Source organism: Poromitra crassiceps, assembly GCF_964638095.1.
Source record: "Poromitra crassiceps genome assembly, chromosome: 6".
Classification (NCBI taxonomy): Eukaryota; Metazoa; Chordata; class Actinopteri; order Beryciformes; family Melamphaidae; genus Poromitra; species Poromitra crassiceps.
In genome coordinates, this window is record NC_139627.1 from 41,034,640 (window position 1) to 41,061,577 (window position 26,938).

The following is a 26,938-nucleotide window of genomic DNA, read 5'->3' on the forward strand; positions in this document are numbered from 1 at the left end:
CCCCCCGCTCTGCCTTAACTCATCTTCCCACAAAGTCACACAAATACTCCTGCACACACACTTTCTCTCTTCCGCAACGTGTGGGAGGGCAACTCTCTCTCCCCTCTCTCAGCTCGCTCTTTCCAAACATAACTATTGGGTCATAGTTTGCTCCAAGAATCATAAAGCATTGACTTTTCAATGGCCACACGGCGCTTTGACTCCACGCTCTCCAAGCCGTGATGCAACTCCTGCTGAACCTCGCTCGAGACCGACGAGCGCCGCCGCCTCCATTCATGCCTGACTCATTGCAACAATTACACTTAGCAGGATTATAATTCTCAATACTCACGCACACGCCGTCATAATGACTGCTGTAATTACAGGGGCTGGGGGGGAAAAATGTGCAAATACAACGTTGACATGAACGCGGCCCGATGACTTCCCGTAAGCCCGGGATAGCTGACGGACTGACTGCCTGCCTGACTTGTTCTGACAGTGTGCGAGTGTATAGAGAGGCAAAAGTGAACGTCACTTCCTGCTTCAGCACTGTACCAGAGATTTTCTTCCGCAATTAATTTTCCCATAGACATTTTGTAAAATGCTCATACAAATAGTTTTACTTGGTCAAACCAAAGGCTTCAGCTATATTTAGAATCGGGAGAGACCATAGAACATTTCGCTCGGACCAAAACGTAGAAAACACAACATTGAAAAAATATTTTCTTTAAACCCGCACTCTTTTACGTTTTGGTCCAAGTGAAATGTTATGCGATCTCTCCTGTTTCTAAATATATCTGAACCGTTTGGTTTGAACAAGTAAAACTATTCTTATAAGCATTTTACGAAATGTCTATGGGGAAGATAAATGGCGGATGAAAATCTCTGGTACTGTGCTGAAGCAGGAAGTGAGATTCCACTTTGGCTCTCTATACACGCAACTCTCACTGCACTTCATTTCATCCTGCCATCCACGCTTCTCGTATGGGTTGCTTTTGCCTGACTCCATCCTGTCTGTCTCCACAGCTCAGTATGGTGCACAATGCTTTTGATCAGCGAAGAGGCATTACAAGCGGGGATCCATAGCATAAAGAGCTGCATCTTCCAAGGGATGTAGCCTGTAAAGATCAAGAGATATTCAAACAACGAGAGAGAGAGAGAGAGAGAGAGAGAGACTCGAGAGGGGGAGAGAGAGAGGGAGAGATGTGAATGTGAAAATGAAAGAAATGGAGAAGCCTAATAAACCGCTTCTTGGCATAGATCAAAAATAAAGAAAGAAGCATGATATTCCTATAAAGTCATAATGTATTATAGCTCTAGTAAAAACTCCATAATTGGGATTCTGAAACCAGTGGAAAGTCTCATTAATTTTGTATTTCTGAAACAGCTATCTCCGATGTGCTCCAAACAAAATCTTATTTGAGGCACACCTTCGCAAGCACATATTTGAGAGGGAGTGAGAGAGAGAGCGAGAGCGGTGGATGATGTGTAAATAGTGTCAAGGCTCTATTGATGTAAAGAAAAGACGAACTTCGGCACGCATGGACCAAAAGCCCAGTGGGGGGCGCTGTCTCGATGTTCAAAAGATAGAGATGACAAAGATTGCTGGCTTTTGTGTGTGTGTGTTTTTCTTTTCATCAGGGACATACACATAAGGCTGGGGACCTGCACACGCACGCACGCACGCACGCACGCACGCACGCACGCACGCACGCACGCACGCACACACACACACACACACACACACACACACACACACACACACACACACACACACACACACACACACACACACACACACACACACACACACACACACACACGCACACACGCACATCTGAGAGTGATCTCAGCAGGGGAAACGCTTCATTTCTCCCCGCTTGTGTTGGCTAATGGCTTCCAGCATTATGGATCATCATCCTCAAGACGGAACACACACTCGCGCACACACAGAAACAATTACACTCTTCAAACCATGAGCAACTAATTAGACCTTTAACACTGAAGTCTATGACGGGAATTCTATCAGGACTTTCCCCAAACACTGCTCCACGGAATGATGTGTAAATCCAGTCCTGACAGCGATCCATCATGCGCTCGGTGTTTGGACAAACTCGCCGGCTTAAGCCGTCTGATTTGAAGGTCCCTCGCTAAGGTGAATGGTTTTCATTGACTGGATCGCTGTATTGAACTTCTCAAGGATATGTCTCCTTTCATCTGGCTCCGTCAATGCGCTGTTCATGTCCTGACCATGACATTCACAAAGAATGTCCTGCGCATTTATCCAAGGCACATATAAATACTAACATATTCAAGGTGCACACGCTCCAGCTGAAACTCACACGCTCCGGCCTCTCCCAGCCAAACTCAGGCAGAGTAAAGCAGCAGCACACAGACTTCTTACAGCTACACACTGACTGTGCACTTCAAAGCTGCTGCAGTGGGTCAAAGCTGAATTCAGACTCTCCTCTTCCACTGAGCTCACTTCCACACATCTCCTGCTTTGTTATGGCCTGAGGCTGCCAGCAATTGTGTGGCGATAAAGTGGCACTGCAGCTCCCATCTCCAAGTGAAGAGACTCTTAAGTCCTCTTGCACAATGGGCCCGGAATATTTTAAAGACTGAGTAAATATCATTTACATCAGAAACAGTATGAGCAATGTGTGGGTGAGAAAAACAACAACATCAAAGTGCAATAAATAATAAAGAGTCATGATGAGACTTTCTAGTATCTTGTTGTCTAAAATGACTAAAACACAATCCACAATTGGTGTTATTGAGATGATTTTAAATGAATGCAACACTCTCTAGTTAATCACATAAAAAATACGATTATATCTCAAATGTGTGTGTGTGTGTGTGTGTGTTTATTCCTCTCAATTGTACTTAGCCAATTCCCCGGTACCAGTCGTCGCTGCAGCCCCTCTGCTGATGTGGGGAGGGTGTAGACTCGCACATGCCTCCTCTGATACATGTGGAGTCGCCAGCCGATTCTTTTCACCTCACAGCGAGTTTCACCGGGTGGAGGAACACGGAGGGACACGTTAACCCCCCCCCCCCAGTTCCTCTCCCCGCTGAACAGGCACCCCGACTGACCAGAGGCGGCGCTAGTGCAGCGACCAGGACACATACCGGTACCCTTGTCCGACTTCCCACCCGCAGACACGGCCAAATGTGTCTGTAGGGACGCCCGTCGCCCGACCAAGCCGGTGGTAACAACGGGGACGCGCACCTGCGGCCCTCGTGTTGGTATAGGCGAGGGAATAGATCGCTACACCCGGGCGGGCGTCCCTCAAATGTGACGTTTTTAATAAGGTGAACTATTAAAGTTAGGTTAATGACATTTTTCATTAAGAGAGTGTTGCACCTCGATTTAGTTTCATGAAAGGTGGCACCTCTCCCTCTGGTTGCTAGAGTATGATTGATTTCAGCAACATCTATTTTTCTCCCACTTTGCATAATGCAAAACAAGGACTTTAAACTTTAAGTATGTCTAAATTCTTAGACATAAACAGTCTAAATTGCCGCGAGCTTACTTCCTGTTGCAGTGTTTGCTAATGCAATAGCTGACAGGACAGGAAAGAAGCAACAATTCTGTGAAAACCGTCTACATGGCAAATCACAAACTTCACTATCATTCAATTACTCTAATGTTTAAACCAGTTTTAGACTTGTTCTAAATGACTCCCAGGCAGCACAGTGTACAAGCATGGTAGTGAGGTGTTTTGGGCGATACTACCCTTCCGTTGTAAACCCTCCAAGCATGGTTAGCTAACTGGACTGTAGCATTACCCTTATAGAGAGCCGCAGGAATGAGTCCGGAAAACATCGATGCTAACACTTCCGGGTTCTTCACTGTTTCTGCCTATGGGATTTTTGAATTGGTTTTTGGCGCGATGCTTCAAATGAGGTCTGTGGTTAACGCAAGCTTATTCAAATGTGAACCAGTGTTCAGCAGGATCATCTTCACACATGAGGACCACTTTTATGAGTTTTGAAGCTTTTACGTGCCGTTAAAAGGGCGGCTAGCAAGCAAATGGCTAAATGAGACTACACTGTTGAGTCGACGGGGATATTATACGTCAATAATGTCATCACTTCAAAGGATGAACACGGAAATTCTCTTTCCCTCACCCGGTTCAGCCCGGGGTAATCAGTGCACACAGCAGCGCACACATCAACAACACTACAGGTTGAATTTGGCTGTGGTGACGTGACGTGGAAGCCTATGCGACACTGTGTGTAGTTCTGGATTCGCTTAGCATGAGCTTTTTACTTCTAGGGCTCGCATTTACGCTTCAAAACTCATGAAAGTGGTCCTCATGTGTGAAGATTATCTCGCTGAACACGAATAAGCTTGCGTTGCCCACAGACCTTATTTGAAGCATCGCGCCAAAAACCCATTCAAAAATCCCATAGGCAGAAACAGTGAAGTCCGGGACTTCTGCGTTCCGACTACAAAAATACGTCATCCCTGGGGTACTCTATAGAGGTTCTTGGTTAGTGAACTGGACTGCAGTATTACCCTTGTAGAGGTTCTTGGTTAGTGAACTGGACTGCAGTATTACCCTTGTAGAGGTTCTTGGGCAGTTGGCAGGTGTGGCCGCAGCCGTTGGAGCAGCACTTCTTGACAGCGGAGCACTCTCCGTCCTCCTCGCAGCTCTCCACGCAGGCGGCCGCGAAGCCGCTGGCCTTCTCCGGGGCGGGGCAGTCGCCCTGCTTCACGCCCTCCACCGACTTCAGGAACTCACAGCTCGTCAGACACTCGTAGTGCTTCTTGGGAAAGAGGGGCTGAGGGGCAGCGAGGGGGGAGGAGAAGGAAAAATGTATGTCAGATTGCAAGCAGGCCGCTCTGTGAGCTAACAGGGATTGTCCTGTTTACATTTCAGCTTATGACTCACTGGAGTGGCGAGTCAATTCAACAGCGTTGATTCAACCTTACACAGAGAGCGCCATTACTCTAGAGAAAAAGACTCAGTTTCACGGTTCACACTCCTCTCAAAGTTTCCTCTTATTGAGTTCCCCCGCCCCCCCTCCCCACCAAGTATGAAGAGCTCAAACACTTGAGTCTGAGGCAACCCATGGTATTTGTGGTGGTGACATACCTCGCATAAATCCTGGCACTGATTTTCCTGCAGGTCCCAGGATTCCTTGCAGGGCTCCAGGCACTGTGAAAGGGAGACGGGTGTCAGCTCTTCAAAGAAACAACCACATCAAAGAGCCATGGCGCTGGAGAGATGGTGCTGTGTGTGCTCTGCCTGACAGGCAGCTCACTCAGCCACTTCCCCCTGCACCTTCACCACAATAAGCAGTCACACCTCTTTGTCACAGGCGCCCCGCATACCTTCAAAGAACAACATCATAATCCTCGACAGAAGCAGACGCGGGCCAAAACGGTTGTTGCTTATAAACGGAGAGGAGCGCACTGTTGCCCAGAACTCTACTGATGCTTGGGTTTTTGTTTCTTCTGCCCCCGACCTACAGTAGTCCCTCTTCAATGCCCCAGCACTACTTACCCCCCTACACCCCATCCTCTTACTGCAGCTTTTCCTCCTCCTCATGTCTGGACCTGATACAGTCTGGCACTGGCACTCCCTTCTCTGTACCACATTGAGGAGAGAGCCCTTAATAGATGAGATACACCCAGTTTCATGTTCTTGGGATTCCCTTTTTAAACACGTGGAACTTATTTCCTGGATGAAAGCAAAGCCTCAGTTCGAGTGTAGCTCCAAGTCATTTTGCCGAAGCTAATGGACGATCAAATTGAAAATGAAAATTCACCAATCTGGTCAGATTCCTCTCGCTGTAAAGACAACAACTCACCCTCGACAAATCAAATTCAGCGAAGCCACATGTAATCGATCGAATGTCCACGCGCGTCCAATAGAATCGGGCGGATGCCACCGCAGCGGAGGGCACGTGTTGGGGATGGGACGGCGCGAGGCTGGGGGGGGGGGGCTTGTGTGCTCCCCCCGCTGGCCGCCGAGAGAGCCAGGGTGAAAGGAGAGGAGCGAGCTCCCACAGTGAAACCACTGCTGGGCTGCTTCTGTGTAGCACTGGGAGCGGCCCAAACCACACCAACCAGAGACCTGCCAAAGTCATTCATTCAACTCCATTCAATTTAGACTCCTGCACCAGCTACAGTTCGAGGCAAAGCACAGCAGTAAACTTTCAACAGACTCCCCCGCATTCTTCATCTGGGAAAGTCCAATATGTTGGTCGGCGGGGGGTGGGGGGTGGGCAGGGGGGCATATATGATAGAGTAGATATGGACAGCCGCTATCAGAGGAGTAATAAGCGGAGGAGTGTTGCTGAGGTGAACTTAAGGCCACAAAATGAATCAATCTCCTGAAAGTAGACGTATCAGAAGAACAATATGTCATGTTATGTAAGGTACACTGCAGTCAGTGCAGAATGCAGCCACATCTCAGCGGTTGAACGAGGACACCTAGAGAGTGTATCAAACCCAGTGTTGATGTAAGAACCTTCACATCTCAGTCAGGGAGCCAAACCTTTATTTATGAGTCTTTAATTCGCTCATTAGCTAGCTCTGTCGTTATTATGCCATTGCCAGTGAAAAGTTTATTTGCTTTTTATGGAGTGCGGTGGACGGGCACATGATGAAACATAAACCTGGCTTCTGGAGGAACATGCTGCAATCAGGACCATGCGCTCGCCTGCCAGCTCTCAATTACACTGTGCGTTGAAGCTTCTCTGCTCGCCCCGTCTCGCCCGGCGCTGGCCCGGACACTCCGGCGTTAAACAGCAGGCTCCTCGTGGAGAGAGGGGTGCTGGAGCCTCGAGGAGAGGTATTTTCTTAATTACTTCATAGGAATATATCTCTCCAGTGATATAAAGTGACGTGCCAGAGTGAACATTGGACACCTTGGAGGAAAAGCGCAGAGTTATGACAGCCGAGTGCTCCAAAAGAAACCGCGGTGGCTTCTACAGAGATCAGGTAAAACCACCGTAACACTTTAAAGAGGTTTAAGATGACATCGGAGCATAAATGCTAAGTCCACGGAGTGCCTTACACTAGTCCGTAGAGTCAGTTTATTGTCCCCCGCTTTTAATACCAGCGTGACCTTTACTTGGGTTCTCAATGGAGTCCTGTGAGGGTCTGGCCTCAGGAGGCGGGCAGCAGCAGCAGCAGCGAGCGACGTCAGCAGCAGCCAGCCTCTCACGAGCGCCCCGCTGGAACAATGAGGTGTCGAGGCAGCGGCTTGCGCCGCACCGCAGTGTCTAAAGGAAAGTCTGCCGGCAGACGCACACGCTAAAGCCCCCAAATCCCTTCTACAAATCACTAAACATACACGCATAAGCCTCAGGATCAAGCTCATTTTCCTCCATGAAATATCTTGTGTGCGTGGAATGAATGCATTCCATTGGCTTCTCTTAAGGAGGGGTCCTGTTTTCCCTGGTCCACCACAGTCACACAACTCTACAGAAAGTGACAATAGAATCATGGCTACTGCGAGATGCTCAGGTTTGCGTGCCAAGCAGCTTGAATTAAGACAGCGCATTGCATACTAAGGTGATTGCAACACAGATCAGAATGTTGGCTGTGTGTGTTTAGCGATGTCTAACCCACTCAGGCGGCGATTGCTTTATTAACTCTTCAGGGGGACGTTATGGTTATTAACTCTTCAGGGGGACGTTATGATTATTAACTCTTCAGGGGGACGTTATGATTATTAACTCTTCAGGGGGACGTTATGATTATTAACTCTTCAGGGGGACGTTATGGTTATTAACTCTTCAGGGGGACGTTATGATTATTAACTCTTCAGGGGGACGTTATGGTTATTAACTCTTCAGGGGGACGTTATGATTATTAACTCTTCAGGAGGACGTTATGATTATTAACTCTTCAGGAGGACGTTATGATTATTAACTCTTCAGGAGACGTTATGATTATTAACTCTTCAGGAGACGTTATGATTATTAACTCTTCAGGAGGACGTTATGATTATTAACTCTTCAGGGGGACGTTATGATTATTAACTCTTCAGGAGGACGTTATGATTATTAACTCTTCAGGAGGACGTTATGATTATTAACTCTTCAGGAGACGTTATGATTATTAACTCTTCAGGAGACGTTATGATTATTAACTCTTCAGGGGGACGTTATGATTATTAACTCTTCAGGGGGACGTTATGATTATTAACTCTTCAGGGGGACGTTATGATTATTAACTCTTCAGGGGGACGTTATGATTATTAACTCTTCAGGAGGACGTTATGATTATTAACTCTTCAGGAGACGTTATGATTATTAACTCTTCAGGAGACGTTATGAGTATTAACTCTTCAGGAGGACATTATGATTATTAACTCTTCAGGAGACGTTATGATTATTAACTCTTCAGGAGGACGTTATGATTATTAACTCTTTAGGAGGACGTTATGATTATTAACTCTTCAGGAGGACGTTATGATTATTAACTCTTCAGGAGGACGTTATGATTATGAACTCTTCAGGGGGGGACGTCATGATTATGAACTCTTCAGGGGGACGTTATGATTATTAACTCTTCAGGAGGACGTTATGATTATTAACTCTTCAGGGGGACGTTATGATTATTAACTCTTCAGGGGACGTTATGATTATTAACTCTTCAGGGGGACGTTATGATTATTAACTCTTCAGGGGGACGTTATGATTATTAACTCTTTAGGGGACGTTATGATTATTAACTCTTCAGGGGGACGTTATGATTATTAACTCTTCAGGAGGACGTTATGATTATGAACTCTTCAGGGGGACGTTATGATTATGAACTCTTCAGGAGGACGTTATGATTATGAACTCTTCAGGGGGACGTTATGATTATGAACTCTTCAGGGGGACGTTATGATTATGAACTCTTCAGGGGGACGTTATGATTATTAACTCTTCAGGAGACGTTATGATTATTAACTCTTCAGGGGGACGTTATGATTATTAACTCTTCAGGGGGACGTTATGATTATGAACTCTTCAGGGGGACGTTATGATTATGAACTCTTCAGGGGGACGTTATGATTATGAACTCTTCAGGGGGACGTTATTAGGGCTGTGCCGATTCACTTATCTCCCGATTCGATACTATCACGATACTTGGGTGCCGATTCGATTTATATTGCGATTCTTAAGTATTGCGATTCTACGATTATTGCGATTCGATATTACGATTTATTGCGATTTTTGTTTCTTTTTTTCTTTTCTTTTTTCAGTTTGTTTGCTTTTTTACACTAGATTAGAACATGGGAAAAGTTGAATCATACACTAGAGACTGTATATCATGAGTAGGGCTGGGCGATATAGTTAAAAACAGGGGCGGACTGGGATCATAATTCAGGCTGGGCATTAGATACCAAGCAGGCCAGGCCGATATGGGCCGACGCGCGTGAAATTTGGGCCGTTTGAAGCTCAATGTCGGTCGTTTGAAGCCCAATTTGGGCCGTTTGAAGCCTAATTTGGGCCAAGTCCAATTTTACAATGAGATGCACCCACTTTAACCCTGAAGTGTAATTATTACTTCAGACTAACTAATAAAGTAATACAACCACTAGTAAACCAGTAGGCGGCACCTGACCTGCTGTTCAGTGAGTGGCCTGACTGCAGCACCAAAAAAAAAAAAAAAAAAAAAAAAAAAAAATTTTTTTTTTTTTTTTTTGCTTTTGCGATTATCGATTCTTGAATAAAATATCGATCCAAAAAATCGTGACATTAAAAATCGCGATACTTAGGTGAATCGATTTTTTCTCCCACCCCTAGACGTTATGATTATTAACTCTTCAGGGGGATGGTTTTCACATAACAGAAATGAGCAGATTGCTGAATGCTAATAAGCAGAATGAATGTGAGAACCTTGACGAATTTTGATTTTGATTTTTTGCTGAATGAGTGGCTATGTCATAAATATATATATATATATATATATATATATATATATATATATATATATATATATATATATATATATATAAGCATTTGCGTGGTGGCATTGAGAGCTCTCTCTGCAGGTGTGCTGATAACTGACAATCTGTCAGCGTTGCTCCCGGGTCACACCCACAAGCTGACATTTAAGTAGGGAAGGGGAGGTGTGACGACAGATGTCTTGCCAAAGCAAACAGGACGGCTGTATATAATTACAAAGGTGCTCTTCTCAATCAAAAGCCTCATTCCTATTTACACACAGTTTGAAGCCAGATCCCCGCTCCAAAAAAACATATCAGCTGCTGTGAATCTTCAGTCCGAGGCACAGTCTTGACGAGGAGACCTCATCTGGGAAAAGACCACATTGACGGGACTCAATATAGAACAGAATTGGGCTGGACATAGTCCGTCCGCTTAGTGTGGAATCTCCCTCAAGCATAATCTCTCAGGCTGGCAACAGTCAGGCTCCCATCAGTATGAATAGCGCGAGTATGCGTCCAATTATCGTATGAGTTGTTAACATATTTCGGTACAAATTTCAACAAAAAAGATGTCAAATGTTTTTGCTCTTGATGTAAACAAGAGCCTGGGCTATTTCTATGGACTCGGGCTGTTTAGTTAGCAGTCCTTTGCCGATTCCCCCCCCTCTGTCTTCTTATCTTCCTGGCCGATAGTGACACATTCTGCATGGCTAAGTAGGACCATCCATAGGGCTCTTTCACTCCCCATTTCACGCTGTAATAAAACGCAGCAGTTGTTACTCTGGGGGGACCCTGAAAGGCATTCTGTGGGGCCGATGAGAGAGTCAAGCTGAATGGCAGCCAATGCCACAGCCCGTCTTCACTTTGTCACGGCCAGGATGAAGCAGAGGGGAGGTGTGTGTGTGCGTGTGTGTGTGCGTGCGTGCGTGCGTGTGTGTGTGTGTGTGTGTGTGTTGGGGGCGGGGGGGGGGGGGGGCATGGGAGAGGAGAGGGCTGTGCATCTTAGAACTCTCTCCGTCTCGGGGGCATGGTTATCTCCGTCCATCATAAAAACTGCTCACTTCCCCCGGGGGGAGTAACTGGAACAACATAAACTATGAAGAAAAAAAGCGCATGTATAAAATGTCACAGAAGTGTTTTGTTTCAGTTAATGAAGCGTGAACGGGCTACCAGTCGATATAGCCCCAGGCTTAACAATACACAGTGTAGACATAATAAAAGACGGAGCATAATTCATACAAACGCAAGAAGATGACATTTTCCCATATCGCCTCAGCATATTTGTACGATCACGGGGAGATGTGTGACTAACTTCAGCATAACAACTCCCCTTTATTATCGTGTACGTGTTCAAATTCATCAAACACAAAATGACATGCCATTACTAGCGGTGCTTTTCCGTGCATCTACAAATTCTGCTCAAATGTCACCTGGACCTCCGGGGCGTCTGGGTAGCCTACCACCGCAGAGAGACCCAGGCTCAATTCCCGGCTGCGGTACTTCCAGCTTGGTCAGACGTCGGACACAATTGGCCGTGTCTGCGGGTGGGAAGCCGGTGGGAGATATGAGTCCTGGTTGCTGCACTAGTGCCTCCTCTGGTCAGTCTGGGGGCACCTGTTCGGGGGAAGGGGAACTGGGGGGGGGGAATAGTGTGATCCTCCCCCCGCACTACATCCTGCTGGTCAAACTCCACGCTGTCAGGTGAAAAGAAGCGACAGCACGTGTTTTTCGGACGGACCAAGCATGTGCTCTTCCCAGATCTGGGAAGATCGGGGTGAAGCAACGACCGGGACAGCACAGAGAATTGGCCAAGTACAATTGGGGGGGGGGGGGGGGGGGGGGGGTAAATGGGAGAAAGACCAAAGAAAACTTGGTAATAAAAAAAAAAGTACTGTAAGTTTTCTCTGCGTTATCCAGTAGAGTAAGCGATGGTTGCTGGGAGCTGAACCGATCGATCGCGGCCGTGAAGTTCAGTGCCAGGCCCCAGTGGTGCCAGCAGATATTTACAAGGTGACTTTGCTGCCTGTGGGGAGGGCAGCAGCTGCAGCAGCACCCAGCTCCTCTGGGAGAGCCAGTCAGATATGGAGGAATCTCTGTTGTTGATCACACACAGTAAATCTCACCTCCTATCTCACTGAGTTACGGGCTATTTTCTGCTGCCCCGGCGCTTTTCACGCTCCCGATGACCAGACCCAATTACTCTCAGCTCGCCCCTCATATCTATCGACCCCACGCAGGAGCCCTGCTCTCTCCTTCACAGCCACATGCACTTCCCCCAGTCTGCCCTGCCGCGCGGATTCACTCACTTCGCTCACTCTATTTCACTTTTATTCCCCCGTCGACTCATCCTATACTTCTCTCGTCTCTTCTCGTTTCTCATCAGTTCTCTTCTCTTATTTCTCCGACTCCGAATTCGGGTCTTTACTCTCACTCTCTGTGTGTGGACCATTAGTCTTGATGGTTTTCCTGTCTTCCCGACATTCTCCCTCATTCTCATTCACGGCACATCAGGCCCTACTTCAAACTGCATTCAAGAATTTAAAGTCAGCTTGATTTCCATCCGAAATCCATATTCAAGTCAAGCTTTTTATTTAAACCATGTCCTCCTCTGATAGAAAAAGGAATTGCGTGACAAAAAAAAAAAAAAAAAAAAAAAACTTTCAGAGTTGCGTCTTCACTGATGCCCAGTGGGACTATCATTCCAGGCTGAATTTAATATGTCTAAAGTTGAGACATATTTCATCAAGTGTTGGAGGAGCTTTGATCTGAATAAGTATAACATCATATGCTATTAATGCTTTCCAATATTTGTCTCTGGCTTGCCATTAGGTTTCACAGGACTGTAACAATGTAGCAAGTAAATCAGGAAGAAGATTCTGAGCTGCTATAAGGTCTAGACACACTGTTTCATCAACCTCGTGCGACCTCATAGTGCCATATCCAGGGGATATGAGACCTTATAGTGCTTAAAGTCTGTGAGATATCAGACCTTATAGTGCTTAAAGTCCGTGAGATATCAGATTTTATAGTGCTTAAAGTCCATGAGATATCAGACGTTATAGTGCTTAAAGTCTGTGAGATATCAGACCTTATAGTGCTTCACGTCCATGAGATATCACACCTTATAGTCCATGAGTTATCGGGTCTGTCTGTAACGCAAGGAAACGAGGAATTTAGGTGGCAATTCTAGGTAGGAAGTTGTCATTTTTATGTTTTAGGCTGTCTGAAACCAGTTATTTTTCAGTCACCTATTATTAAAATTAGCTACCTAATTAACCAGGTACCTATTCAGGTATCAGGTGATATTCAGCTTCCTTGCGTTACAGACAGAGCCATCATGTTTTGTCTTTCGGTGCTGCCATAAAGCAGCACAGGTGTGTGGGGTGGATCAGGTAGATCAAAAAGGCAGATTAACAGTGCTCCTCTATATGCAGCAGCCACACAGGGACACACACATGCATGCACACATACTGTACATAATTAATAAATATAAATATTGGTCAAACAGCACAACAGGACATTGCTTATGAATGTCACACTTTGAACAGAGCTGGAAAGACAGCTATTTAACAGCACAAGCGTGAATGTAATGTGAATGGATGTTTCATATTCAGAAAAGGCTTTCGACTGATATTTACTACTGTGTTTGTCTGTTTTCCTTGTGTCTTTTTCTATTCACCTGGGCCTCTGGAAAATAATGTCAACCCCACATGGGTGACTGTCACCTGCATTCAGGACAGAGAACCCAATGGACAGAGAGAGGCATCACCCCAGACGAATGCCTAGCAACTGGCCATGACCAACCTTGGGCCGTCTGGAAAACACTGAACCGTCTGCGGGTCGGCGAAGGACGCTGCAAGGCAGCCATGAAAAAATGGACACTAACATGTTCTGATGAATGTGTGTGCGGCGAACCACAAACAATGGAACACATCATGAGATGTAGCTATGCTCCAAAATGCACTGGAGATGATCTGGCCGAGCCGAATGCCGCCGCACTCGCCTGCGCCAACCACTGAAAGACGTGATATAGAGGATGGCCGGACACGAGGAAGAAAGGACAGAGAAGACAACAGGATGTGCTGTATTCAGGGACAGAGAAGACAACAAGATGTGCTGTATTCAGGGACAGAGAAGACAACAGGATGTGCTGTATTCAGAGACAAAGAAGACAACATGAACTGCTGTATATTGAGGGACAGAGAAGACAACAGGATGTGCTGTATATTGAGGGACAGAGAATACAACAGGATGTGCTGTATTCAGGGACAGAGAAGACAACATGAAGTGCTGTATATTGAGGGACAGAGAAGACAACAGGATCTGCTGTATATTGAGGGACAGAGAAGACAACAGGATGTGCTGTATTCAGGGACAGAGAATACAACATGAACTGCTGTATATTGAGGGACAGAGAAGACAACAGGATGTGCTGTATATTGAGGGACAGAGAAGACAACAGGATGTGCTGTATTCAGGGACAAAGAAGACAACATGAACTGCTGTATATTGAGGGACAGAGAAGACAACAGGATGTGCTGTATATTGAGGGACAGAGAAGACAACAGGATGTGCTGTATTCAGGGACAGAGAAGACAACAGGATGTGCTGTATTCAGGGACAGAGAATAGAACATGAACTGCTGTATATTGAGGGACAGAGAATACAACAGGATGTGCTGTATTCAGGGACAGAGAAGACAACAGGATGTGCTGTATTCAGGGACAGAGAAGACAACAGGATGTGCTGTATTCAGGGACAGAGAAGACAACAGGATGTGCTGTATTCAGGGACAGAGAAGACAACAGGATGTGCTGTATTCAGGGGCAGAGAAGACAACAATGACTGTATAGCATGTTGGTGTCTCTGGGCTCTGTGGCCTCCCGTGTGGCAGGTAATCTATGTGTGGAGCAATTTGGTGGCTAGTCTCCCATATATATATGAATATATTCAATTATATCTGTCTTTATCACTGTCATAGCTTGTCTGAGGAAGGACAAGCTGTCTGCTAGCAATACATCATCAGGATCCTGCAGCAGGTGTGAAAAAACATGAAATTTCCCATGTGTTTTGCCCATGTCAGCTGGCAATTACTGTCCTAAAATGGAGAAACTGGATATACATGTACAGGGTTTCTATAGGATACAGAGAGCTTGCTCCGTTTCTATTATTTGAGCAGCGCATCAAAGACACAGCGTTTTGTAAGTCGGCCTACAACTACTTATGTGTTAAGCAGTTTCTGCTGTTTGCCGTCAAGCTCCAGCTGTCACACCAAAAGCTCTGCTTCATGGCTCCATCCAACAGAACGCAGAACACAGATAATAGAGCAATAAAAACGGCAATTATCATCATTTTTAGTCAGAACTAATTAATTCAGACTAAGATGGATGCCGACTTCGTTCAATTTCCCTTACACAAGTTATGACATATTTTTCCAGATCACTACTTTACAGCCTTGAGCGGGGAAGTATGCCAGTGTGTCATCATTCTTCCATTGTTTACAACCGACTTAAAACAGTGTGCTATTCCAGCGCTAATGGGGGTGAAATGAAACGTTACACGGTCGAAGACTTTCTATTTTGCGTCTCAAATCGCGTCCCAGCAGGTGGTGTCACAGACATTCCTGGAGTATCACTTTAATTATTAATTTAAATGCAGTTGAGGGTGGTGCCGCCGCCGCCGACAACAAAGAGCTGGAGAGGCAGAGCCGGGCCCGAAAGAGAGAAGGAGAAGGGGAGGAGCCGGAGGGCCGGTCCATGAATTATACATATAGCGCACAATCAGAGGTGCCTGCCTTATTTATGAGCGCAAAAGAAAAAGCCCACACAGCTTAGGCAGAGTTGGTCTTTGTGTGCTGTGGAATGCAATAGCCGTTCACTTAATACTTAATGACTCTGAAGTTTCACCCAGACGCCCGCTGCCCGCCGGTGCCCACCCACTCCCCCCATGAGGCGGGGGGGGGCTCCTACTCTTACAGCTCGGCTGCCATCTCGTGTTGTCGCCTTCTGCGGCCACAAGAGTGAAAATTACAGTGGCGGTAAGAAGAGCCGCAGTTATCACCTTCCTCCGGGCTCGGCTTACATTTCTTGACAATTAGACTCAACAGGATGTATCCATCACGCGGGGGTCAGATGGGTGATAAAGGGGGCCGACGGGCCCTTCTTCGCTGCGGCAGCGGCCTGGGAAAGCCGAACCCTCTCCGATGTCCCCTTAAAAGCCGTGTCATTCTGCTCCACGTCTCCTCTGATTTACTGGATTCACTCCCACGCCGTCTCGCCGTCGGCGATGACATAAAGCGCCATCGTGTCACGATGACAGGCGCATGAAAGCGGAGTTGAAAATGGGATCGCATGATAACGCGTGTGTGCTTTCCCAGCGCCAGAGGCACATTTATTTCAACGTCCTATACTGTTGATTTAAAACTAAGGATAATCGCTTCCCGTTTTCCACGCAGAAGATGAGGAATGCATCTTGGCCACGGCGACGTCGTCCTCTGAGGATTGAGGAGATAAAAGTGCTGTGACTTGACTGTGAGCACGCAACGCCGTCTCAATCCCTCCTCGATCTCAAATGAAATGGCATTGATCTGGACCTTGGGAGATAGGCCAGTGACATGTAGGCTAAGCCCATGGTGAAGACACATTCCACCACTATCTCCTCGTGTTTATTTGACTTTCAGAAACACTTCAGATCCACTAATCCCTCTCACCCTCTTCAATTCCCACCAACAGCCCCTTTACACCAGTGGTCCTCTGAGTGTCTTTGGAGTTGTAACACCTCCTGCTGCCTGAGAGAAGACAAGCAACCCAATAACAAGTTAAGCATGCGTTCGATTTATTACAAAGCGATGACGGATCTCCACTTGATGTGCGTTCTACTGCAGCACAAACATGGGCTTTATGAAGTGGAGGGCGAGGTGACGGCTAAGAGCTCTGAGTTTAGAGCGCTGTGGAAATTAAGGATCAAAACAGATCTAAAGAGAACCAAATGACGGATTCTTTTCCACCATTTACAGCCTTTGGAAATCCTCTGTGTAAATTGCTCTGCTGGAATAGTGACCTCCAGGTCAGAGGTGAGGAGGGCTGTTGATCACTGACTGTCTGACACACATTCTGCTTATCCATCCGTCCAATAGTGTGTCACAGACAATCTGTGGGATTTGACTGCAGCCAGAACACGGCAGCTTTGAATGGAGCTGGAATAAACTGATACGCCGGCGTGATCTACTAAGTACATCAGCTTTAGGGACTCTTACATTCTAATCTTTCTTTCTCCAATGAGACTGTTGGCAAGATGAGCTCAGTAACAAAATGATAACGTCGTAGAGACCACAAATAAGTGCCACAGAACGATTCCAAGCGCTAACGTCTCTCCAGGCTGAAGCAGGAACACATGAGCCTGGTTAGGAGAGAGGATGTCACAAACAGCAGAAGAGTTGAGCTATACGAGCCGAGCGCGACAAGCCATTCGCCCGATGCATCTTCAGAATGAGAATAAACAGTGGGATGAGAGCAGATTGTGTGTGACTGGTCATTAATGTAAAAAAGAGGATTTTACTGTAGCTTTGATTAGAATAATCCTTCAAGAGAATTAAATGCCATCTGACAGGGAGATGGTGTAAAATCAGGCTGTCTGAAAGCATCATTATGTTAGAAAATAAATGGAGACCATTGAAAGGAGATGCAATAAAAACACTGGTTGATGCGACAATTGCCCATCAGAGCTCTTATAGATGAACAAAACAAAAAACCTGATCATTATATTATAGATGCATTTCTTCATATAAGACTGGTTTATACAGTGGTCCTCACTCCCCACTCCCCATCACTTCCATCGGAGGAAGTCTAAAGTGTCGGTTGAGTTTTTCAGGCTCCTCTCGTGTGTCTTTTGGGTCTTGCTGTGGGGGTTTTCGCTCCCTGCCACCCACCATGTGAATAATGAGCTCCGCAGATAGCAGCCAATGAAGCAGCCCCCCCTTCAGCCAATGAAACTTAACAACCATGTCCAGATCAGGTCCTTCCTGCTGGGACTGACCAGCCCCAGTTCACACTCCTCTCCGCCACCCACACACACACGTTGCCTCTAGGACTAGATAAATACAAAAAGGACATGCCTTCAGACAGAGAAACTATAGATATGTATGGTAGAGCAGTCACGTAGCTATTATATCAGGACTATTATGAAATATGAATATTAAAGGGACACTTTGCAGTTTTTCAACCAGCTTTGTATCATTACAAAATCAGTAGTACATATGCAAATGAACAACATTTAACCTCCCTCCATCTTGCCTGGACCAAGAGCTCCCCGTTTATTCACAGAACTTCTTGATCCAAATGATGTCATAATGATGTCATTTGAAGCAGTTTTACCATGGTGTTACGAGTACTGCCACTATCACTATTACCATCATCATCATCATCACTATATCATTATTGCTGTCTCTATATTGATTCGCAGAACTTCCTGCACCAAATGACAATATGAACATTAAGTATGACAAAGTGGCACGGACTAGCCCTTTACACGTAAACTCTACAGCCGGCTTTAACTGCCACACTGACAGGGAATCCAGGCGGTCCCACTTGATGCGGTTTCTGGGGGTGTGGCCCTGGGGGTGTGGCCCTGGGGGTGTGGCCCGTCATCCATCAGGGAGGCGCGGGGCGGTGAGACGGGCCGTCTGGCCGCCCTCGACGTGACCAAAAGGTGCTTTGAAGTCTGACCAAGCGCAAGAACAATCCCCGGCCATGCCCCGCCATAAACCTTCCGACCAGCACCTACTATCAGATCTTTTCAGTGCGCCTCAAAATATACTGCCTATACCGCCGAGAGAAAAGATGACCACACAAAGGCCCTAGTAAACTCTTTCACCTCGTAGCTAACAAGGAAAGTGATATTTCCCCTTTCGCGTAATTGTTGTTTTTCTTTTTAGGTAAAGATTAATGTATGTTCCGGACTGAGCCAATTATTCTATGTTATTTAGACTGATTGACCCAGAAAAAAAACGCTACTGTTGTCGGGGAAGTTCAACCATTTTATTTTGGCGTGAGAAAGTGTGGGGGTTGGGAGGGGGGGTTGACAGCGGGGCTTTGAAAGACACTTTTGAATGAGACACATAGTAGCATTCCAACGATTGTTATTCAGGCAAACCGCTCCGCAGCTTGCTAACATGTAAAGACTAATAGTAATCCAAAAGAGAGTAAACACTCCTTCTTCTTAGGCTGGTATGTGCAAGTCGCGGTGTGATTGGTATAGGGAGAAAAAGAGAGCAGACTCAGTCAAAGGAGGCACCTGGGCTGGGATATGTGTGTGTGAGTTCTGTGGAAGACGGGCACGACTCATTGCCATCAAATAGCAAGCAGAGACAATGTTGTTTTCCTAGGCTTTTCCCTTGGCAAGCTCTTGATGGAGCAAGTGTGGAGATGCGGCTGGAGCAGCGAGAAACCCCCGGCCAGCAGCCCACCACCGCTTAACAGATATTACAGAGGAGATTGGTGGTTTAATCCTCCTCGGTTTAGTGATCAGCACTCTCTCATTCATTGAGAGATCAGTCTCGCCGGAGAAAAAGGATACCGAACGAAAACATTATTCTTCGGGATATTCACTCTTCTTTGGGTTAACAAGAAATACATTATACTTTGCTCGTCGACGTTCTCTGAGTGATGGACACGTTCCAGTGGCTCTCCACAGGCCAACTTATCCGAGCGTAATGTACAGGTCTTTTTCTACCCCGAGAGGAGGGTGAGTAATGAAGTGCGCTGCTTTGTTGCGGGCCGCCGTTTAGCTGCCTCCAGTCAATCCTAGCATTTGATTTGGAGCCTGGATCACACCCTGGGGGAAAGCAACCCTGTTAATATCAGCCATGCTCAGAATGTGGAAAGCTTCTTGGCTGCTCCTGCACGCTCGCTCATGCACACGCACGAGCCTTCTTCTCTTTGCACCAGCAGAGAAGAGAGAGAACGCCCTGCGCTTTTTTCAAACTCCCAGGGAACACGTCCAAACTTCTCAAGTGGGAAGCTCTGACAGTAGAGAGACAAAATGACAATAGCTTATAGAAAAGCATGGTGGTGCCTATTCTCCTGGCGTCCCCTTCCCCGCGCTGAATGGCGTTTGTCTGTGCAGGCCCGCCCATAGAAATGGCTGGGATCCCTGAAAAGGTCCAGTGAATGCGGGCCCTGCCCAAAAATCTGCTTTACTCATATCGATGCGATTAGATAGTTTAAATCGGTACATCTCTCAGGTGATGAGGCCGCTGTTGGCCGCCGTATTTGGTCCCGTCATATTCTGTGACTTGCCCTCACCAGCCGCCCACGGGCTACTTTCATACCCGCCAACGCTCCACATTTTTGCAGGAGCCTCCCTATTTGTAACCCTTTCTCCCGCTGTGCTCCCGATTGTTAAGTCCTCCCTTTAATCTCCCGATTTGACAGTGATACAAATCAAATGGCTGTAGCAGGCTTAGTTCTAAAGCCAGAGCAAAGTGTCTGGTATGATAAGAAACTAGAAGAGCTAAGGCATTCATTGGTACCAATCGTGTCATGCTAGCTTGTCAGGAAGGGGGCTAAATAATGCTCCAAAGTTAGGCTAACTTGGCGAGAGAAAAACCAGGGGTCCCTTGAACGCTCACCTCAAGATATCTGAATGAAAGGGCTCTATGGGTGCCCATGAGCAACAATAAATACAATGTTTATGATTTTTTATATTTTAATAAGTAATAGTGGCCAGTATTTTGGTTCAAATAAATGTAGCTTTTTTTGCTGGCCAACATCCCCCCCCCCCCCCCCCCCCCCCCTGCTGGCCTGGGTGGCTGGGCTGCTGGCCCTGTGTTACAGCATGATAATGACTCCCCTCGGCTCTCCAAAACGCCACCTCTTTGCTCGAGGGAGAGGGCGAGCAGGTTAATTACCATGACAATGGGACACTGAGCGCGGGGCCGACTCTGGACACTGCAGGCGAGATGGCCGAGATGACTTTCTCATCTCAGATGGAAAGGGGAGGCTTTTGATTTCCTCACACGCAGACAGATGGACCGAGGTCACTGCATCTTTGTCTAAATGATTACGCCGCGGCCCTTCCTGGCATTATCTTCCCAGGCAGGGGGCTCTCTCTGCTGGGTGGACAGGCTGGCCTCCTGCCCTGGGAGCCACACTGTCTTTTGTCTCTCTGTTTGACTGTGTGCCGTTCATGAAGTGCAAGAGGGCTAATCACAGGCTGGGGATCCATTCAGCCCGGGCCACTGTACAGCATGGGCCCGTTTGGTACCATTGTGAGCGTTGCCACAATAGCTCTGTGTTTGGACAAACAGCACAGCCCCTAAGTGCACACACTCGAGTCAATGATGTGTCTGTGAAGTGTGGCGACGTTTGCTCCAGAAACATCGACATTTGGCCCCCCAAATTAAACTTCAGCACCATGCCTCTGACCTACAGGCGAGCATGCGATCCAGAATCTGGAGCTATTTGCTTGGCTACAATAAAATTCATGGGAGAGCCCTTGACACTATATGGAATGGCAGAATAGTACGACACTGTGATATTAACGGATTATTACTTTTTAAGAGTCGACATCAAATCCAGCCTCATTTAAATTATAGCCTGCAAAGTACTGTGGGATAAGGAGTGCAAGCTGACGCGCTTGTCAGAGGAGAGAGAACAAGAAGTCCATTAAAGAATCTCTGACATTTGCAGAGTTTCAGCGATGTTAGCTGGTTGATTATGAAAACAGTGTGCTGTGCTCGGACTTGCAGCCAGCAAAAGCCTTTTCAAACATAAAACTCTGATGAATGACTGGGGAACGACTAGTGCCAAGAACCAATGTTGGCCATCACAGTGGAAAGGAGAGAAACAAGTTTCACTGCATTATGGAGAAAACAAAGGGCGGTCTGCCTTCTAAAGGGCCCATACATCGACTTTAAAAGAGACTCAAACTGCTCACAGATGGCCTCATGTTAAAAAAAAAAAAAAATCATCTTCTGAGAAGCAATTATTTAACATTTTAGATGTTTAACAGACAATCTTGCATACTATTATTGTGCTATGCCCAGAGGCGTTTAGATTATTCGATGATATCAATTCAAATTAAAAAGGAAGTTTACTCATGGGCAGACAATTTACATTACCTACAGACCGTATTTCCAGATTTAATAGGAATAACTGCACAACAGCTCTGCTGTATCCCTCATGTTTTCAGTTTCATTAAAACTGCCATGGAAATGATTTGAATTTCAAAAAGGGTATTTAGAAATCAAACAGAATGGTAATTTTATGAGCCCGTTAATACTAGACATTGATTGTGATTAATCTGTACAGCAAATGCGAGGCCGTGGTAAGTCAGCATAAAAAATACAGACAACTCCTCATTTTCCTGTATTCCAAATTAATCATCATTTGCAGCACCGTGATTGGCCCAAATGTCGAGCAGGAATTCCCCTATGAGCAAACCACAGTCCTTGGACACTTCAAGGTATGATTTATATTACAGCCTTCAATTAAACAGTGTGAGAAACACAAACACACAAGAAACTATTTGTTTTCATAACTGTGCCGCGTGCCAGTTGAAAAAGAGATACAGTAAATACAGACAGAAGGATTAGATCCAATTTGTCATCACCTTGGCAATAACACACTTCCTGAATATTATTCAAGACAAGTTTTTCTAACGTGAAGGAAAACACATGCGAGAGGAAAGGCAGACAGAGGCACGGTGTCATAGGGTTGCACGATATGCGAAAGGGAAAAAAATCATATTGCGATTATGTCGATTGCAATTGCGATGTGCGATATGATTTTAGTGGGAATAAAACATTTTGCATTTCATTTTCTCTGAAAAAGAGCAATAAAATGAAACGATTTTTACATTACATTACATTACATTACGTCATTTGGCAGACGCTTTCATCCAAAGCGACTTAATTAACACATTTTTGTCAGCAATAGAGCAATCAACTATGCAACACAGTCTATGACAACTACAACCTCTGAAGGAACAGTGGTACAAGTTTAGTTTAGGTTATTTTTTTTATTTATTTTTTTGACAAAGAGAGAGGGGGTCTGTAGCAAACAAGCATGTTCACTTACTCTGGAGAAATTGATTGGCAGGCCGTCTCTGTAGCACCACAATGCAGCATTTAATGCTATGTTGTGACACATTTTACCTTGATCAAAACACAGCTGCTCCTGCCATTTGGATATTGCTCTTGGCCACATTGCCATTTCGAAATCGATTTGATAAATTGCGCAGCCCTACGGTGTGCTGAAAGGCAAAACTGTGCACATTGTGCAGTGTGCAAAGTCTTGTTTACTTCTCAGCCTATTTGGGAAGTCCTCACAGGCCAACAGCATTGGAACACGGTTACACGGTCTGCATGCGAGGAGATGAACGGCTTTGACAGCTACAGAGAGAATTGTTCACATTTCCACTGTGGACCGGGCCAGGGGGTTTTGAGCTCTAGGGTGCCATCCTTCCTGTTTCAACGCCGTAGCGTTCTCTGTCTGCAGTCTGCAGCACCGCGCCGCTCCGCTCCGAGGGCCTTGTCAACAGCTGCGGAAGAAGCTGATAGAATACGTCAGCGCCGTCTTTTCAGAGGAGCTGTCAACACAGCTTTGTATCAACCTTCTTTGGGACGGGGTGCACGAAATACAAACAAGCGCCTGCGGGAAGCATCCCATGATGCACCTACCCAAACTTCCACAAAGAGTGGAGATAATCATGCTTTGCTATCGCAAATCAACAGGCAGAAATCACATTTGGATCTTATTGTATCTCGCTCACAAGAGCAAACTGGGTATCATTGAAAGCAGAACAAGCAATGCAGGAAGGTCTGTCTGTCTATAATTGGCAGGTCCCCAGCTCTCGAGTGAAATGATACCTTAAGATACGTGATCAAACTTGTCCTGTCGTGACTCCTCTACTTTAGGTTGTATTCCCCTCTGATAATGAGGCATGTATATGTGTCAGGGGTCTTGTTCATTAAAACAAAACGAGCGCACGTTACCTTGGAGCACTGCTTGTGATTCTGGCACCACACCAAGGATCCATTATTCTGTAAGAGAGAGAAAAAATACGGCCATGAATCACAAGTCTCAAGTCATTATTATTTTGAGGTTCGGTTGAAAATGCATTGCGATGAGCGTATTGTCAAATACCTCCGTCCCATCACCACGGATTTAATTACCACTTTCCAAAACTCCTATTATGACTCCTATTATGATACACAATGCTTGTAATAATAATAGCAGCAACACACACATTTCATTGAGCGACTTTGAGTCTGCTTTGTATGCTGAGTGCATGTAACATAAGCAGGAAAGGGGTGGGGAGTGGGTGGGGGGGGGGGGACGCAGACCTCTGGTCAGCTTCAGCAGAGCATGGTGACCTCAGCTTTTCTGAGGACCTGTTTGATCTCTCAACAGACATCCCCGAGGTCACTGAGGCAGGAACTGATGTCAGCACTCCTGTGTAGACTGCAGATACCGCCAATTTTCCTCTAATTGCTGTGGTGGAAGTGCCACCTTCTGCGTTCCAGCAAGGCAAAACATTTGGTCCTAATGGCGCTGCATATTTATAATAGCTCTATGCGCAAATATGGAGAGTCGTTGGGCGAAGGACCAGTGGGGGTAAATGGCTCGTGCAAGTGGCCATTTCCTGAATTCCAACAGAGCAAAGGATTCTCTGCAAACATAATCATGCATGGATAGCAAGGCTGGTGCTTCAAGAGAATTAAGCTGAACAACCTAAGAGGACCGAATGCTAGAATGTATTTTCTGTCAAAAGTAGGATGTTAGGGTCGCAGGTTCGCATCCAGGTATTACCCCCCCGGCTTGGTCGGGCGTCCATACAGGCCAGATTGGCTGTGCCTGAGGGTGAGAAGCCGGATTGGGGGTATGTGCCCTGGTCGCTGCACTAGCGCCTCCTCTGGTCGGTCGGGGCGCCTGTTCGGGGGGGGAAGGGAACTGGTGGGAATAGCGTGATCCTCCCACGTGCTACGTCCTGCCGGTGAAGCCCCCCGCTGTCAGGTGAAAAGAAGCGGCTGGCAACTGCACATGTGTCGGAGGAAGCACGGTGCTAGTCTCGGCTCTCCCCAGATCGGCAGAGGGTGGAGCAGCGACCGGGGCAGCCACTAGGGCAGCATGGGGAATTGTCCAAGTACAATTGGGGAGAAAAATGGGAAGATTTTCAGAAAGAAATAATAATAATAGAAGTAGGGTGTTCAGGTGCTTGTTTCATGTCTTACTGACTGACTTGTGTAGCTTCTGCTCATCTAGGACTGTGATGCTATCTAAGGTAGCTAGGATACAGTCAAACCTGTAGGGGGCTCTGCAGGCAACAAGTCTGCTTAAGTTCAATGTCAAGTTCAAAGCCTTTCCCAACAATGTAATCCAGAAGAAATGTCCCATGAGACCTCAGGAGAGAACTTATCATTAAAGGGTTTAATTTGACATCCAGTACCAGCAGGCGCTGTGCTGTTGGTGTCAAGGATAACGGGTCAGACAGCTTCAAAGGAATTCATGATTGTATGGTCATGTCTAGAACAGAGACTCTCTTCCACAAAAGGTGCAGATAATGATGCAAAACACAGAAAGTCTGAAATTCCAAGAGACTAGGAGAACTTTTTCACATTTTGTTACCGAATGAAAGCAGTAACCAGGTGGCAAGTTGGGCGAAGAGGGGTTTTTGCGTGCATCAGCAGGTTTTATGCCCTTATGTGGGCGTGTGTGTAATAGGGCAAATTCTCTCCCGTTTGGCAGAATATCGACCGAAAACATGAATGATTGCCCTCACTAGTGCACAATCAATGCACTTTGAAGGAAATATTGCGCTGTATCACGTATTAAAATGCTTGCCGAGTTGCAGTAACCCAATGAAAAAATTATCAAAGTAAGCCAAATCACCCCGGTGGCGACACCCAGTAAATAAAGCCTCGACATTTACGCCGGCAAGCAATCCATCAAGATAATTTATACAGATTGTCACAACTCTAGACCGTGTCCTAAATCAAACCGGCCGTCCTGCTTTTGACACCTTTGCTCGCCCATCCATCAGGCCCGACGGGGCCACGTCCACACACAGCACAGGAGCTCATTTTGCAGTGTGACAGCATCTCCGCAGCAGCAGAGAGGCGCTCGGTGGGGATGTTGCCCCAGCTGTCCAGGCCTGACCCCACCATGTCAGCCACCAATGGGGAATAATTATAGGTCAGGACTTCATCCCCGCGACTCACCATGACATTCCTCAGCAGTCGGAACGTTACGCAGTGCCGGAGCACTGTCATGGAGAATGCTTTCCAGACATCCCGCCTGTATGTGACTTGTTGGGCTGCGTTTGGAGAGAAGAGCCCCCCCCCCGGACGCGCCGCCGCCGCGCGGCTGTGTGTGGCTAAAAGGTGAGCTCGCCGCTTTTTTAAAGTGTCACCGGCGGAGTCATGTCAACAAGAGATACCTTCTGCCTGTTGTGAGCCGAGGAGTCCTAGCAGGTGGCCGGCCAGGAGCATGTTGCTTTGTCTAGACATCTGAGGGGGGAACACGGACTTTGAGGACAGCATTCCTCCTTTTGAACAATGGAAATCTTCTGCTTTCTTCCGATTTGGATTAAATGGATCTCTGTTGACTTCGGCGAGCGCTTTTCTGTGTGGCATTTCATAATAATGCCAATGAATGTCTTAGCATAGCACTACTCTCATGTGTGTCTCTATAGAAAATAGAGTTGGCCTATGACTCCTTGTGCATTTCTGGCCAAGTTGAGAGAGCGGACTTCAGAGCATAGGGCAGTGTCCCTATGTGTCCTTCAGCAACCCAGGGGTCCTCAGCCAACACCAAAAATAACTCCTCCTCAGGGGCACATATCTAGCACTAAAATAAAAGGCCTTTGAGATGTAGGCCGTGAGAGTGGGGTGTGTTGAGGTCCAGGATCGTTCTACTCCGCATCAATTATTCACTTTGTAATATTAATTATTTGACAGGGGCTGTGAAAGTGAGCTAATGTTTTTCAGCTCACATCCAACGTTAACATCAAAAGGGTGTTTTATCAATTTCAAACAACGATGGCGCAGAGTTGTC

General features: G+C 46.4%; 1 protein-coding gene across 1 annotated transcript in view; it reads right to left on the reverse strand.

Moving 5' to 3' along the window:
* Positions 1-26,938, reverse strand: part of anos1 (anosmin 1) — a gene marked incomplete at its 5' end in the record, with an annotated part of 50,274 nt that overhangs the window by 17,559 nt on the left and 5,777 nt on the right. Inside the window, 3 exons of the mRNA XM_083638364.1 lie at positions 4,548-4,770; positions 5,085-5,147; positions 23,878-23,925. Of these exons, the coding sequence (XP_083494490.1) occupies positions 4,548-4,770; positions 5,085-5,147; positions 23,878-23,925 (334 nt within the window). The remainder of the gene's footprint in view (positions 1-4,547; positions 4,771-5,084; positions 5,148-23,877; positions 23,926-26,938) is intronic.